The 17,830-nt window shown below is 43.3% G+C and overlaps 1 protein-coding gene and 1 long non-coding RNA gene across 2 annotated transcripts in view; one reads left to right on the forward strand and one right to left on the reverse strand.

Moving 5' to 3' along the window:
* Positions 1–12,334, reverse strand: part of rad50 (RAD50 homolog, double strand break repair protein) — a 30,365-nt gene extending 18,031 nt beyond the window's left edge. Inside the window, exons 1-9 of the mRNA XM_064349558.1 lie at positions 12,250–12,334; positions 10,540–10,682; positions 9,501–9,584; positions 8,603–8,757; positions 7,464–7,649; positions 5,731–5,935; positions 5,175–5,303; positions 1,474–1,639; positions 213–406 (exon numbers count right to left, since the gene is read on the reverse strand). Of these exons, the coding sequence (XP_064205628.1) occupies positions 213–406; positions 1,474–1,639; positions 5,175–5,303; positions 5,731–5,935; positions 7,464–7,649; positions 8,603–8,757; positions 9,501–9,584; positions 10,540–10,668 (1,248 nt within the window). The 5' untranslated portion in view covers positions 10,669–10,682; positions 12,250–12,334. The remainder of the gene's footprint in view (positions 1–212; positions 407–1,473; positions 1,640–5,174; positions 5,304–5,730; positions 5,936–7,463; positions 7,650–8,602; positions 8,758–9,500; positions 9,585–10,539; positions 10,683–12,249) is intronic.
* Positions 12,335–14,389: 2,055 nt separating this feature from the next.
* On the forward strand, positions 14,390–16,195 carry LOC135262384 (uncharacterized). The gene is made up of 3 exons (XR_010332200.1): positions 14,390–14,465; positions 14,750–14,908; positions 16,075–16,195. It is a non-coding gene; the product is annotated as an uncharacterized LOC135262384 (long non-coding RNA).
* Positions 16,196–17,830: the final 1,635 nt, after the last annotated feature.

A 17,830-nucleotide genomic window follows, 5' to 3' on the forward strand; every position in this document is an offset into this window, starting at 1 on the left:
TTTGAATTCGAGAAAAAAAATAAATAAATAAAATGCAAAAGCAAAAACCTACTCTTCAAAGGGTTAAAAAAAAAAAGGTTAAAAAAGAGAATTTAAAAAAACTGTGTGCGATGTATCCAGTCTATGGATGCCAGAAGTGCCGTATGAAAGGCGGGCCTGTGGGCCTGCCACCCAGTGGCCGCACTGCAGTATGACAGGGCCGACGGTCTTACCATGGCCTGGTTGGCGGCCTCGGTCTCGCGGTCCTGCCTCTCCGTCACCTGCTGGCGGAAGCTCCGGAGCTGGCGCTCGCTGAAGGGGGCGCGCTCGTACCCCTCCATCTCCAGGTGCGCCGCCAGGTTCTTCACGTGCGAGTCCCGGTTCCTCACGTTCTGGGCCTGCCGGTCGGCCTGGACCTGGAGGCGACCTGGACGACAAATAAACAGACAAACAGTCAGACAGACAGACAAACAAACAGAGAGACAGACAGACAGACATACAGACAGACAAACAAACAGACAAACAGTCAGACAGACAGACAAACAAACAGACATTCAGACAAACAAACAGAGAGACAGACAGACAAACAAATCACATCTGAGATATTCAGATCTGGATATTCAGATCTATCAATTGATACTAATTGGCATTAAAATCTGGATGCAACGAGTCCACAGTATTGAGGTTCTTCTCAACACCGAATCCCAAACCAGATGACCGGATTCAGCACTTTCCAAAAAACACCGTGACTGGCCTCGCGCTGCAGCAGTCGCAAACTTGCCCAAGACAGATTTTAAACTACTTTTCCAGGAAGCATTTGAAAGTATCTGAACTGCCTCTGGCCCGGGCCTGAAGGCACTGAGCCCCTATCCAGTACTGAATAGGCTGCAGTTCCCTGTCTCGACGCCGTTACCTCCAGACATGTTTTAAGGGCGGCAATGTAGTATAATGGGCAAGGAACCTGGCTTGTGACCTACAGGTTGCAAGTTTGATTCCCGGATAGGACCCTGCCGCTGTACCCTTGAGCAAGGTGCCTGCCATGCTCTGCTTCAGTATACACATCCAGCTGTATTTCAGTACAGTACTTGACCAGCAGAGGACGCTAACATAACGTAATCCCTGCGATTGGACCTGGTGGAGAGGACCGGCCTCACGGAGGACTTGGACCGCTGTACTGGCTGCCCGGTGAGGCTCAATTAAATAGCCTTTGTGTCACGGACATTTTAGCTAGGTCGACACTTTTAGTTTATAGGAAATCATTAAGTTGTATATAATAAATAATCATTTTTCTCTCTTTAAACATCTGCGCGTTGGTTGCGTTATTGTGTAGATTGGTTGTGGTGGTTTAATGTTACGAACCGTTCCACCCTCTTTGTTATTGCAACACTGAAGGGTATTTCCATTCGTAAGTCGGCCTGCATAAGAGCGTCTGCTAAACGCCTGTAATGTAACGTTTTTCGGTGATATTTTTTCGGGCGACGTGGCGGGACGCACCCTGCTCCATCAGCAGCTCGGACTTGGCGCGGTTGAGCCGCTGGCACTCCCGGTACGCCCGCTCCGTGTCGCGCTGGCACGTCTCCAGGCGACGCTCCTTCTCGTGCACGGTGCGCTGGTGGTTCTGGTACATCTCCTGCAGCTGCTCGTCCGAGCCCTGGAACACCTGGAGCACATCACCACGCCTTTTCATTTTTATACTTTCTTTTATTTTATTTCATTTATTTTTCTTTACAAGAAAACACCAAAAGTTGAAGGTTACACCCGACCTGGGTCAAATGAATATGGATTTGTTTTGGATTCAAATACTACTCTTTACTGATCATGTCTGGTGTATTGGAACCAATGAAATACTCTCAAAAAAGTGCAAACCCCGCCTTCTGGTCATATTGGCAGGCTCAATTACACCAGAGCACAGAAAAGTATTTGACCCAGGTCTGGGTTACACACACAAAGAAAGGGACATCGCTCTACCCAGAATTGATCGTGTTAACAGTATGAGGAGGAAACAGCGCTCAAACTGGCTGTGAGCAGTAACAGCCAGAAAATATATAAAGAATTGACTCCATTTAATCCATTTCTATAAAAACCACTGATGTTTCGTCCATACTGCCAGGCCTACCTCGTCTGCATTAATAGTAAGAAATACCCATCAATCAGCAAGGAAATCTTTTTCTTGTCACTGTTTGTTGAGTGTTTTCCTCCCCACTGGGGAGTTTTTACCTTGCTTGCTTTCTTGGGCCTAGTTTCTGCCCAATTTATAACTTCGTCGTGAAAGATGCCGCGTTTGAAGTTCTGAATGCTTCTGAAGTTTACGTGCAACCTTAGACAAACTAAATTAACTACAGCAGAATCCGCTCAATTGTATTTAGAATGTTGCAGAACGAAACATTCTAAATGCAGCTGAATATAGGGAAACAGCTCGTTGAGTGCCCACTGGCGGCAAAGCCGGATCGACCACAGTAACCGTTACGCAAAGTCATCGCCCAAGCCCTATTTTGAGCCAGGAAAAACCCTGCGTATGTTACACGCTTGGAGTTTCTTTAAAAAAAAAAAGAAAAAGAAAAGAAAAATGTATTAGGTCACGCATTGTCAGTAAGCTACGACAACGCTGGCATCTATCTGTCACGATCAGTGGAAGCTTGCTTCGTTCCTCCTCAGAGGTGAAATTTTACATCCTGTTCAAAAGCCGATGAATCACCACTCTATCATGCATGCTATCAGGGTTTGTAGAAAGGAGTTAGGTATGTGGTATTAATACTATATTTTTGGTGTGTGGGGGAAAATACAAGATAAGAACATGCCAAATTTAGCATGCAGATACCAGCCCTCGTCTGATGGAAATCCCTTGACTCAAGGCTGACCTACGAGTCCATCCAAATTTAGTCTCGGTCGTACGCGATCAATTCCATCGATACTGGCGCATTCAAAAAGCCGCCGCCACCGCCATAGACCAGGGGTTTTCCCAACCTTTCCAGATCCAGGGAGCCCCCCACCCCCCACCCCCCCCCCCCATATAACCCATATCGCAATTGTTATCTGGGGGGGGGGGCGGGGTTGTTTACATTCAGTGTTCGATTCAGCTACAATCAAACACATGGGAGAGGGAAGTCTGCCATTCTGAGTGCAATGTGGATGATCTCACCGCACTGCAGACACCCCAGACACCTACTCACAGGCCACCTGGCTCCGCCCACCTACGCAACAACTGTTCTGAGGAATCAGAAGGCTTAACTGCGGAATGTCCCACATCGTGGACTGCAGTACTCCACTTCCCCCCCCATCCCTCGGCCTACCAATCAACACATCACCTCAACACACAAAACCTGTATCGGTCACCACGACTACCACCAAGAAAGCGGTCCTCTGAAACTGGAAATATAGGAAATGCCACACAATGGCAAAACCATCCTATAGGAAATAATTTTTTTATTTTTTTAATCACGCGAAATCAGTTTGAAGAAATCTGGGCACCATTTATAACCTTTGATTCCAATCTGTTTTTACCTACCGCTGCTTTAGAATTCAGACATTCCACACATTAAAATTCGCCAATCAATTTTGCCACAACATACACAGACATTTACACACGCGCACACACACTTGCTTAAGGTAGTCCATCGAGTTCGATGATGTCCTTTGGTGACTAAAAAGTCTGATTTGTGACTTGCACTCTCTACCACATTCAAGACACACAAATGTTGGGTTTGGTGTTGGTGGGCTAAGTGCTGGCAGGCGTGCATGTCTTTTTGCATGCTTTTCATGGCGTGCATTTGTGATACCTGTCTCTAGTTTTTGTAGACCCTCCTCACATTGTCGCCTCCAGATGGATCGCTCTGCAGCTAGGTTTTCCGGGTTAGCCGGGTTGATGTTACATTTCTTCATGGCTATTTTGACCTGATCCTTATAGCGCTTTTTCTGCCCACCCGCTGAGTGCTTGCCATGGTGTAGCTGGCCATACAGAGTCCTCCTTGGAAGGCGTTGTTCTGGCATTCTTGTGACATGTCCGAGCCAGCGAAGTTGGTGCAGAGAAATGATGGTTTCTATATGTTTGCAGTTGGTCCTTTCCAGTATTTCAGTGTGGGGTGTGCGATCCTGCCACTTGACTCCATTGTAGGCACTTGCGCACTTGCAGGTAAAACACAGTTGTTTGGATTAAATTACGTTCACTGCATTTAAAGGACTAAGAAACAACAGCACAGAGCCCAACACCCAAAGTGCTTCACTGGGTACACAGGTGTCCCATGCGCAGGTCAGAGTTTGGCAGAGCATTCTTATACAGCACAGTTTGGCACTTTGCAACGGCAACAGTCATTGGCTGTTCACGTTTGCATACCCACTGATCGCATGTAAACACATACGATTCAGTGTTACACAGTCAAAGAGTAAAGCTCCCAACTTGGGTTAGTTTGAGTCGTCCCTACAATGCTAGGAGTATAAGAACTAATAAAAAGACATAGTTTATAGTAAGTGGCCTAACACAAGAAATATGGTCCCAGATGCACAGATACTGTGCTAATCATAAGAAAGTGACATCATCGTGGTTTGCCCTTTGCACAAGATATGATTCTGAAACACTGAGGTACGTGTAATTGTTCAGACTTGGCACAGAAACACAAGTTCACGTGCATCGTCTGTTTATCTCGGTTCTGCATCCGGTTTCACGCGAAGAATCGAACGCGCGTCGAGGAGACTGTCTGGCAGTCGACAGGGCGGCCGACGCTGAAATCTGAAAAATGTGAACGGCGCCTTTTCTGTACGGTGATCGCGGCTCGACCCGCAACCCTCTGTGCCTTCCTGTGCGTGCGAAACTAAGCTTCAAATGATATAAGCAGGAGCAGAACGGCCTGCCCACTCCTCAATTAAAAAAAAAAAAAAAACACAAAATACTAATTACAAATACTAATCAAGGAAAAGTGTCACAGGAAAGATTTGCATATGCTTTCTGGAGTTGTCCATCTCCAAGGGTTCATTTTGTACAAATTTACCATCCCGATCACTCAACAAGCTTAATGTGGCCTTTTTTTTTTAAAACGTGATGATTATTCAGAGTGAGGCTAGTATTTGAACTTTTCACCAAAGAATATTGGGGGGGGTGGGTGTGTGTGTGTGTGTGTGTGTGGGGGGGGGGCAACCTCCAACGGTCACATCCTGGGCCTGCAGCGGGGCATTCTCTGCTCACTGCGGTGATGGTGCTGTACCTGCTCCATCTTCTCCTCCAGCTCCCGATTGTCCTCCTCCATCTGCTTCTTCCTGCTGTCCAGGGCCTTGATGTCGTTATCCAGCTTCATCACCTTACCCAGGTTATTATCGATGTCCATCAAACGGTTCTACGGAAAGAAACACATAAACAAATAAATAAACAAACAAACAAATAAATAAATAAATAAAACAAGATGGCACAGCGATGGTACTTGACATTAGGGAGAGAGATTGAGCCAAATGTCCAAAACTCACTCAGCATACTGCTATAATACACCTGAGGATCAATCTATCAATCAATCACTCAGTCTCTCTTTATTGTCCCTGGGGGCCATTTCAAATCAAAACATTCTGGAATCTGCATGATTCACCATGACACATGGGATACAAGTAAAATTGTATTATTATTATTATTATTATTATAGTGGAAAGTGATATTTGCTCCACTTCATTGCCCCTGTCTGTCAATTCAAAACATTCCAGTAAGCACAGCCAAGCTTTATCAGGCGGTCGTCACGGCAACGACGCGCGGTCGCCACGGCAGCCACACCCCACCTCCAGGGGCTCGATCTGGCCCTCCAGGCGCTGCACGCTCTCCCTCGAGGCGGCCAGCTGGGCCTCCTTGGCGGTCAGCAGGTCCCGGATCTCCTGGGCCTTCTCCTTGTTCTGCTTCAGGTACCTCAGCTCCACCTGGCAGTTCTTGACGGTGGTGGCCTGCTTCAGTCTGAGCTGGCGCAGGGTCTCCAGGACTTTGATGTACCTGGGACACGGGAAACACGCGCCCGCTTAAGAGCCAAGCTCTACTTCAAACCATTCTATGTTCACCTTTTATTTCATCTTAGTTACTGCAGGAGGAAGCAATTTGGCTGAACACCACCCAATATTTACCCAATCCACGCATTTAATGTATATCTGGAATTGTTCCAAGGTTTTTACGCGCTCGCGCCGAGATGAGATTCAATTTAGGTAATACTGAGTCACTTCAAACAACTTTTAAAAGCCTTAAAAATTGCTGCCACTTTTTCCATTTTTTGAAAACCTATAACGTCACCGACCCTAGTGTAACAAACTCAAGTTTCTCGTGGCTACTCTTAAGAGGCAAACCCTTGCATTATACATATGCTGAACTGAGCTCAAACTTGGCAAAAAAGAAAAAAAAAGGAAAAATTACCCTGAGTTCAGCGGAAAAAATACTTCACAAGTTCACAAATTCAAATAAATCCGTGAATATAAGACACTTCAACGTTAGTCATTTCTTATTGGTCTTCACCCTCCAAGGTGTGAATGTCAGAGATCTTTCTGGGAATGCACCTTTTGCTGACTCCACCAGTTTAAAGAAGCAAGGAAGTCGCTGTCACTCAGAAGACTATCAGTACAGCATCAGTGCTAGAGCAGTTGGAAACTTCCTGCCCCTTCAGACGTTATTTAAACCAGGAATCCCCTGTCTTACATGGAAAGACGGGGGACTTTGCACTAAGACACCTGATTACATTACATTATAGGCATTTAGCAGACGCTCTTATCCAGAGCGACGTACAACAAGTGCATTGGTTCATGATGTAGAGGTGCAAAAGAAACACTAGAGTGAAGTAAGGATCGTAGTGCCAGAAGTGACCACATCGATCAGGACTCCAACCCTGTAGAGTAAGCTTGTTCAGCAAGCAAGAATCCTACCAAGTACAAACTAGCACTGGAATCACATCTAATCACACCTAATCAGACAAAAACAATCCTGCCAGATACACTAACATAATCATATTATCCTAACTAGGTACAGTGAGCTAAACTATAGGCTAGGGAGGCGTGGGGAGAGGTGCAGCCTGAAGAGATGAGTCTTCAGTCTCCGTTTGAAGGTGGTGAGATTCTCTGCTGTTCTGACCGTCACGGGGAGGTCATTCCACCAGCGAGGGGCCAGGACAGACAGCAGACGGGAGCGGGAAGTACAGACGCGAAGAGGGGGAGGTGGCAAGCGTCCAGAGGTGGCAGAACGGGAGAGGTCTGGCTGGTGTGTAGGGTCTGATGATCCTCTGAATGTACCCTGGTGCTGACCCCTTAGCTGCCTGGTATGCAAGCACCAAGGTCTTAAACCTGATGCCACTGATGAACTAATCACGGTCCTTTAATCAAGACCTTGACAAGTAGAATCAGGTGTCTTACTGTTGGGCTAAAACAGAAACCTGCACACCATGAGGGGTGGGGGGGGTGAAATACTATGGGGGGCAGGGGGGGTGCAATAATGCCATTAGGGGATAAAGTAATATGGGGGGGGGGGGGGGGCGGTGCACAACCTTGTGGCTGAGAAGATCTCATCGAACTTCTGCTTGAGCGCCTTGCCCTCGCTGAGTGGCCAGTTGGACTCCTCCTGGTGGCAGAAGATGACGTGGTTGAGGACGGCCTTGGACACGCCCAGCGCCGTGATCATCTCGCGGTCGATCTCCGCACATTTGGAGCTCAGGCTCACCTTCTCCCCATGCCTGGAGAGGGGAACACACATTTGGGTGTTCAGGAAAAAGGGGGGGGGGGGGTAGTAAGTTTAATCTCTCTCAAACACTCCACATGACTTTGGCCATGAGTCTCAAATGCTTTTTAACCGCAATGCCAGCAAAAGATTTTATTAACCGCAACCACAAAAAAAAAAAAAAGGTTGCATCTGACACCATATCCTACACCATCTACAGATTGCAAAGCCCTTTCCTGTAGTCAGACTGCTAGTTTCCCAGAAAAATGATAGTTTGCGTCAGACTAGTGGAAAACATTAGATAAGTCGCTAGATAAATTCTCCATGGAAACTTCAACTTGTTCAAACCATAAAAAAAGAGGTTTAAACGATAATTTAGCATATACACAAAAATATGAAGATTTTTGACGGAAAAAAACTTTCACATTAAGGCAACACATCTCACTCATCTTGTCCCCATCATGTGTGCATTTGTAAAACACCATATATGGCACCATGTTCTACATGCTTCCACTCTTGGGCATAGTGATGTCACAATTAGAAGATTCCGTTGCGTGGTGAGACTTTGCACATACTTTAGGCGTAGAGGCTATATTTTCGCCTGTTTGTGGTGGTGACCTGGACTTTCAGTAACTACACAAGCCACAAACACTAGTTCCAGGGTTTTCCCCCCTGTGTGCAACTCCTGTTCAGAAATGGCCCAGGGCTCTATTTTAAGGACGCGAAAGGTCAAGTGCCCTGTCCAATAAGCTCTTGAGCAGGGTCAGTGCGGGGAGTGGGGGGGGGGAGCCCGAAATTCTGTCCAGCAGAACCCCTGACATCTGGATATTATGAAAAAAATAACTTGACTGAGCTCACATGGAATAGCCTATGAAATAATTCTAATATCGAACAGCTCTAATTAATGACGGTAACGCTATCTACCGGACGGCTGGCGTTCGTCCGGTCGTGCTCGGCGATGTGACTCACTTCACCCTGGCGATCACCCCTTCCAGGGTCTTGAACTCTGGTGTCTTCTTGCCCTTCTGCGTGCTCTGCATGGACCGCTGGACCATCACCTGCTCGCCGTTAACGTCGCGGAACTGCAGCCGGATCTGGGCACGCACTTCAGTCTCGTGGGCGTCCTGGGACGGGGACGGGCACGGGACATCGCCGTTAGCCACGCTCAGCGAGCGGAAGACGGTCGCACTCCGCCTTAATTTCCAGTAGACCGGTAGCCCAGGCTAGCTTGGCTTCAGACTGCCACGTGTCTGCAGTTCTTTTTTTTTTCTTCTTTATTTAGAAATTAAATCATTTAAAGTTTAATTTCATTTGCAAACCTGAATGGTCCTGAAGACCCATTCTGGTTATTGTTACAGCCAAACTGTTTGTCAATACAGGTTGGGTAAGAAGTGTCTCGAGGTCTATTATTCATTTTCTTTTGTCCTAGTTATTTTAGCACAGTGCCTGCTTGCTTATTACCACAAGCTTTGACCTTTGAACTCTCCAGACTTTAAAAGTGCCGAATTGAGAAGAACCAACAAACAGTCCATCAGAATTCTGAGGCCGCACAAGACAAACACTAAAACAAGGCAGCTGAAACCTGGTTTGCTGTTGGGATTCTGTTTTTATATTTATTGTTTATTTACAACAACACTACATTTTTTTGTTGTGATTTTTTTAAAAATTTTTTAAGGAGGGCAGACAGCCCACAATCTCAGCAGGGGAAGGGCCTCGGCTGAGAAACGAACCCCCAGCCACACGGTGTGGTGGAGGGAACTGGTTTTGTGGGTTGAAAGTGGGCCAGGCGTTCTCTCTCCGACAAGCAGCGGTTCTAATAATTGCGTCTGTGCTCAGGCGCACCGTGTCACGTGACAGAGGTCCTTACCTTGGGGTCATGGACAAAGGTGTTCCCCTTACTTCCGGGTGGAAAGTCACCGGATGTGATGTACTTCAGACATTCAATGATGGTCTGCAGTTAAAAGTACAGAAAGAAGAGTCCATTTTAGCTTAAAAGCATTTTAGCTCTGGTAATCGAACACAAATATGCTTTACAACCCTGGGCAAATATGATATGATGCAAGACTGCAGTTGAGTGTCCCTTTTTTAACGTCAGTCTTGCACCTTGCAGGCAATTTTATTATAAAGTACATATATTAAGCAATGTCACTAATAAAATTACTACTTATACTATATGACCAAAAGTATCTGGACATCTCTTGATCTGGGGCTGTTTGTCATGGTTTGCGCTAGGCCCCTCAGTTCCAGTGAAGGCAAATCTTACAGCAAGTACATTCTAGACTATTCTGTGCTTCCAACTTTGTGGCAACAGTTTATGACAATGCCCCTGGGCACGCAGTGAGGTCCATATAGAAATGGTTTTGTCGAGATGGGTGTGGAAGAACTCGACTTGCCTGCACAGAGCTCTGACCTCAACCAAATCCAACACCTTTGACACCAACTGGAAAGCCAAACTTCAGGCCAGGCCTAAACGACCAATCAGCGCCCGACCTCATGCTTCTGGCTGAATGGGAGCAAATCCCTGAAGCATTCCCAGAAGATTTTAACAATAACAATTGGAGGTTGTTATAGCAGCAAAAGATGGACCAACTCCATATTAATGCCCATAATTTTGAATGAGTGTGTCACGTGTCCACATACTTTTGGCCATGTAGTGTATATCAGAATGAGTGTATAGTGTGTATAAAGTAGGCTATGCCATCCCAGTGACTGAAGCAAAATAAGGCTGCACAACAAATGCAGCCTATAAGAAAAGCCAATGAAGCAAGAGTTCTAGGCAGGAATCGACGTTTCTACACAGGGCTCCAGGCTTTTCAGGTGAACTTGCGAGTGAGTAACATTGCACGACATCGGCTATAGCAGAAAACAATGCTATATGCGCTATTGATCGGGAGTGCACGACGAACCGTTTTTCCCGCTCCGTTTGGCCCCACGAGCACCGTCAACGGACTGAAGAACGTTATGACTTGCTTGTCTTTATCCTCCACTCCGAAACTTCGCACCCCGAGGATGCTCATCTTCTCGATCTTTGACATGTTGATTTCCTAAACTGTAAAATACTTGAGTAAAATGGCATGAAAACACGCACACAACCGAATGCTTCTAGCGCTAACCGGCTAAGGATATGTCTAAATATCGGCTTTTCCTTGCTGGTAGGCTATATCTAACAACATTGTCGTGGAATTTATTCTTGCCGTGAAGAACCCTCGACATGTGTACATTCTGGACAGGCGTGACCGCTAAGCAAATGTATCGCTGTAACCGTCGCAGCTCTTTCGAAACAAGCAATATCGGAAACGCTGTCCCAAAAATTCTCCTTACTGTGAGGAGCGCCTGAACCCGTAAGCGTAGAAATGGGTTACCACAGTGACGTAACTGCATTCAGATCAAACCTACCATGCATCAAACATAAAAACACTCATAAATCACCTGCTCAATGTGTTTATAATGCCATCATAGCACGGAGTGTTTAAAAAGGTTCCCCCAAGATCCATCCCAACCAGTACAGGTGGTTCTGTCACCTGAACAGTTCCAAAAGATTTACGAGTGGACAATGAAAAATGTTAGCAACTTTATAAACAGAGGCATGCGTTGTCTGCTGTTCTTCTTCTGGTACTGAGGGGAGTTGAGGAATACGGTGCTGTCATATTTCCATGCATTTTCAATGATTTCTCACTAATAACATCTTCACATGTGCTGTCAGTTTCATTAACCGAAGAACACGGCTGAGGCTCACTTCAGTTTTCTTATGTACTAGCCTACCTATGGACACTCCACTGAATTGTATGATGGGGTGGTGCTCGGATGCTTTCATATGATAGGCCTACCTTATAACGTACTTGAATAACCAGTTTCAGGCTGAAGGGAACTTTGGCCAGGTGGACCTTACAGAGTTTTATAAGCACAATAATATAGCATACTTTTTGCGCATTGGTATATTTGATATAAATTTACATCATATAACGGTAGCCTTTTATCCCCAAAGATGGTATTTATCGATGTCACTGTGCCGCCGCAGCAACACATATTTACGCCTGTGGGTCAGGCACTCTTCGTGGTAAGAATACATTTTTAGGACAACGATTCCAATATTGCTTGTTTCGAAAGAGCTGCGGCAGAAACGATAGATTTACTTCGCAGACACATCAGTCCAGAAAGTAAACAAGTCGGGCATTCCTCACAGTAAGAAGACATTTTACGACAACGTTCAGTAAACCACTGACGTAAAACAGCTAGCTAGATTAGCTTCCTGATTAGCTAGCCTGCGTGCTGAATGGAAACATGCATGCACTCTACGCAGCCTCGCTCAAACATGCTTCTTAGCGATTTCACGAACGTCAGTTGGCGCGTATTTTTCATATTAGCTCTGCAGTCAGATACTGCTGGTCAGACATGCTGCCCATGGGCATCCAGCAGCAATGTTGCCTCTGTATGAGGCTGCTAGGAAGCTAACATACCTCGCACTACTGCTATGATATTGACGATAAAGCCACTTGAATAACTGGCCATTCGATTATTTATACACATTAATTCTCACCTAGATGGCTAAGTACGCTATCTGTATTGCAGCAACGTAAAAACGTGTGAAACTACGTAAGAGGAGAACACGATTTTACCGGCAAGTATATGTTTTGAAAGTTGCAGAACTCACAGCCTCCCCTTACCGCTTTTGACTATTCATATGACGTAACGTCACTTCCGGCTTGTCTCCACAGACCTCCTGGTCAATAAATAAATAAATAAATTAATAAATCATAGTGATGGGAAGAAATCAGAAGCACATTTAGTGATGGCCACTGTTGACTGTTTTTGTGTGTATCCTTGAAGTGTCCAAAAATAAATACTTTCCCTATTTATTCTCAGAATAACATGCTGTATGTATGCTTTATATGTTTTACAAATAAGAGTTTGAAACATGAACTTCACAAAACGACTGACACTGCTGCAATAGCACAGCATGCTATTTAAACTCAGATAGGATAACTATTGAGTTGCCATTATAAATTAGGCTAGTTTGATAAATATCTTGGTATATTTTTGTTATTTGGCATGCTTCTTTGGAGCAAACCAGATTCAGCCCATTTGGACTGACCTCTATCGTAAGAAGGGCATCACATTACAGTAAGAGCTACTCATAAAGCAGGGTGTTAAAGTCAGAGCATATGTAACACTTATATTTAGATACCAAATCCTCATGAGGATACACTGAATGTATGTGGGTGCATGTATGCATACGTGCAGGTGCCTGCGTGCGTGTGGGCGCATGCACACTTGTGTGTGTAGAATTTACTATGTGAATGATTAGTGCAACTGTGATATTAAATTGCAAAAATTGTAATTTTGCATTTTCAGGAGTAATTTACAAAGTGTTACAAAGGGAATTACATTGGTAATTAATTTCACTCACATTTCACCATCTCCTTTTTTTTGTTCTGTCATTTAGAGGCATAGAACAGAGTGAAAATTATATGGGCCTCAGATATTTTTACAGGTGATTTTTTTTTTCAGCTGAGGTTAGTCTCGTGGTTATTCTTGTGAATGTCACTCATGGCAAATATGAACATCACCCCCCACCCAGCCCACAAACTTCCTCCTTTTGATGGATATAAAGCAGTCAGCAGCAGCGATAACTGAAACGCATCACTCACTGGATACAGCATGATGAAATATGTTGTTCTGACCATTGCCTTGTTGCATATTTGCAAGGGAAGTGATTTAGGCGTGGGCTGTATTCTAAAGGAGATCATTTTTGACCTCAAAAAGCTGGGATCGTATCATGAGCATTTCTACTTCGTAAGTAATGGCATTTATTTTATTTTTTTGTCAATGGAAAATTGCAAGACGGTGACTTTCAGTAGCTTGATGGATTTCCTGTTGTGCGTACTGTGAGCTTGTATGCTAATTATAATTTTTAAAACCCATTTAATCCAAATATGGAAATCCGAAAGCATGCAAGAAATATATTGGCATCACTTAACTTATGTTAACCACAGTTTAAAGTTTACCGAACATACTAAGCCAGGGGTCCTCAATCTTCTTCAGAAAGGGCCGGTGTGGGTGCTGGCGTTCATTCCAACCAAGCAGTTACAAGCAGTTAGCAAAGACTCTAGTGTTTGATTAGTAGAATCAGGTGTGTAACTGCTTGGTTGGAATGAACGCCTGCACCCACACCAGCCCTTTCTGGATAAGATTGAGGACCCCTCTACTAAGCTATTATAGCATGTTTATATATCGTATATTATTTTTTAATGTTGATTTCATGAATGCGTTAATAGCATTTAGCATTAGCAAGTTTAGGTTAGTTTTACAGCCTGTACATAAAACTACTGAATATGCACATTAGTTGTTACACAGATCAGACCGAAAAATCATTGGAAAGACATACACTTTCACTTTGACACCTTTGCACTTCATTCAGATTCTAAGTAAGACGTGTTCTGTGTCAAAAGTAAAAGTCTTCAATGCGACCCAGCTGCAAATCAGCAGACGGAACATGTGCAGCACTATGTAACAAAACAACAAAAAAACTAAACTGTGAATTACACTAGTGAACAGTATCATCTTTACAGCACATAAATATACTATATTCACATTTCTAACAAAACATGGTTAGCAAACAAAGCACAATTAAGCATCGTATCAACTTTGGCTTTCACAAAGTTATTTTCACATAAAACAGATCAGTGAATAATTCCTCATGAAAGATAGTAGCTAAATGAAATGTGTGTATGTGCAGCAAGTAATTATGAATGTTTAGCTGAATTTTCCTGTTTCCCTTCTACCAAAGGATGTGGAAGTCATACGTCTGCCAAATAGGTCTATGCCGAATAAGGTAAGTTATGCTTTTATTCTAATATATTTTGTTTAAAATTTTCTGGTAATAACTCAGTGTTGCTTTGCTTGAATAAGCGAAATCTGCACTGAAAGTGTACTCATATGAACAACTTTATATAACATTACACAAGTAAACGTATAAGTAATTACAGCATAGAGTGGTTAAAAAAGGAAAAAAAGTCTGTTCAAATTGCATAATATGTAGAAAAAATGTGATAAACCTGTGCTAAAATTAGAATTTTTCATTTTTCCGGAGTTTGATCATATGACATTTTGTTTCAGTGTAACTGTTCAGAGATGGTGAGGCAGAACCTGGTGAAATTGCTGGAAAAGGTGAAGGCGAAAAACTCTAATGACCCAAAGCGGATATCCATAAAACCTTATATCCATAACCTTTTGAAGAAAGTGAAGGGTAACTTAAACCTGCTGGAGCTGACCAAGGTTTGTGTTGAAGGCATTTTATCTTTATTGTTGGCATTCTCCGAACCACTGTATTTACTGTAATCATATTGGTCCTCATTCAGTACAGCAAGCTGACGGGAGCCACTTTATCTGACTTATTTAGGTAATTTGGGCCCTTTCAGTTCACGTGGGGTCAGAAACTAATTGAACTAATCTACGAACAAAACATTTTAAGTTTGTTTGAGTGTAAACAGTGACAAAATCAATGGGATTTCAGTTCCCTTTAGGAACTATTTTTATATTGTTGTTGTTGTTGCTGCTGTTGTGTCTGTGTGTGTGTGTGTTTGTATGCTTGCATGTTGTGTTAGCATAAGCACAGCTCCAATAGCACATTTTGGATGCAAGAACAGTGTAGACAGGCAACCAGTGTTTTTTTAAGAAATAAGCTTACAACTAAGATTGCAGTCTTCCAATTGTATTAGTGTGTTAGTGAACAAAAACCCTGCAATGATCTCTAGCTATGCTCTGAATGCACTTCGAATTCTCCATCCATTCAGTGTCACATGATCTATTCTTTTCTAAGTGGATAGTCCATATTTAAAGAGTCCTCTGTTGGACTAGTTTTGGATTCTATGTTGGATATCCACAAAACAAATTTTGTTTTCCAGAACATTTCTGGAAAGTTAGGGTTAAATGTACCCTAAGTTAGAGTTACACTAGTGAATGTATATGATTTTGTGGTTGCCCTTTGAAAGTTATTTTGTAATTGCAAGGAACATTGCAGGGACTTTAAATGTTATTTCATTTTGTTATGTCAGCAGACGATTTTAGATTGGATTTTTCATTTAGAAAGATTAATTTAATTGAGAAAATCAGTGAGGTTCCTCAAAAGATCTCAACGGATTTAAATGCTTCTACATTAAGAACATCCTTGAAGTGCTGTTGTCATACATCTTTCATGACCAAATAATATCCACCAGGAGATGATACCAGTATGTTCTTCATGTATCATACCTGTAATTATGTGTGACTTTAGCTGAATGTGTTTGGAACAATAAATATGTTTTTATTGTCTGTTTGAAGAACGTTCTCATCCTCATATTACTCGTGAGGAAATGGGAATCTACTGGATTTCTCCCCAGCGTTCATGGAATGTTAAATGCTATCTCAACAAGTCCATTGTTTTCCTCTTATACTGTATAAAGGGAGAAGATGTTTGCCTTCTGGACCAAGTCAGTGCAGAAAGAAGAAAGACGCACAGTAAATTTCTAAAAGAAGTTCTAGACAAATACACTACGTTCATCCAAACCTTGAGTGAACGCTGCAACGTAAAACGGAAAATAAAAAATAGAAGAACTGTGAAACGAACAAGCAATATAATGTATTGATAACATGTGTTTATTTATTGCATTTATTTATTTAATATAATTTATTGTTTTTATTTAAATTGAATGGTTTAAACTGAATGTAGTTAGTAATTTTTGACTCAAGAATTGCCATATTATACATTAATTATTTTTAATAAATTGCATATTTATTTAAATAGTTTTTGGTCTCAGCTTTTTGTTGTGTTGATTTTTATAATGCAATGTGAAATCTAATAGCCTCATCATTTACCAACCTTTGTAAATACAACTGAAATCTTGGGCCTGGAAAACAAAAAAGTAATGTCAGGTATAGATTCTTAAACAGTTGACACTTCAGAAAATGATTTAATGTTTTTAAACACTAATTCAGATTTGTTATTGTAGTCATCCAAAGACATTTTATTGAACAGGAAGTTCCAGCTAGAGGACATTTGGTATTATATCATTGAGATTCCAAGAGAGCTGAACATCCTGTCCCTCCATCCGTTATCTATAACCACTCATTCCTGGTAAGCGTAGTGGGGGGTGCTGGAGGCTATCCCAGCGTGCACTGGACGAGAGGCAGGAATACACCCTGGACAGGTCACCAATCTATCGCAGGGCACACACTCACAATTCACTGACACACTCATACCTATGGGCAATTTTGAGTCTCCAATTAGTCTACCTGCATGTCTTTGGACTGTGGGAGGAGACCCACGCAGACACGGAGAGAATGTGCAGACTCCACACACAAAGGATCTGGCCGGGTGTCGAATCCGGGACCTTCTTCCTGTGAGGCGACTGAGCACCCTACCTCCGTGCTGCCCCCTGAACATCCTAGTGCAGAAGCATTATGAGAAGCCCACCCCTTAATGTCCGTTAATGCTGGAATCTTACTGCGAGGATGTATAGGGGCGACATAGCTCAGGAGGTAAGAGCGGTTGTCTGGCAGTCGGAGGGTTGCCCGGGGCTTGTCGAAGTGTCTCTGAGCAAGAGCACCTAACCCCTAATTGCTTACGACGAGCTGATTGGTATCTTGCATGGCAGCCTTTCACCGTTGGTGCGTGAATGGGTGAATGAGGCGCATCAATTGTAAAGCCCTATATAAACGCAGGCCATTTACCATTTACCGTATATACCGCTGCATACATCTGGACATACGCTGCCATTTTGTGCTGCGCTTGAAACGCTAGGGGGCAGTGTTAGCCTGAAAGAAACACTGAAATGACATGTTGAATTTATACACTGACTTCAGTTCTTGTAACTAATTTAAAGTGGATGCCATGGTGACCAGGCTTAGCCGTACATTTGCCTGCGCTGAGCCAGGAGAACATGTCAGGCCCAATTGAGGCGACTGGGGTTCAATTGGGATAGGAGGGATATCATATTAATAATTTTAACGACTACTGTTTTGTTTAATTATTATAGTAAATATTGAAGGAAATTATTTTAATTAATTCAAATGTTTAGCTTCAGCTTATGAGTCAGTCTATTTTATTTATTCAGCGGTGTTAGTGGTGGCCACGGGGTCATTGTTGCCGCTAATAACACGTCTCTGACTGAAACCGCAAATGCTATTTTTCGGCGAGATTGTGTGTCAGACATTCTGGTA

This window comes from Anguilla rostrata, chromosome 9 (genome assembly GCF_018555375.3).
Source record: "Anguilla rostrata isolate EN2019 chromosome 9, ASM1855537v3, whole genome shotgun sequence".
NCBI classification, from domain to species: Eukaryota; Metazoa; Chordata; class Actinopteri; order Anguilliformes; family Anguillidae; genus Anguilla; species Anguilla rostrata.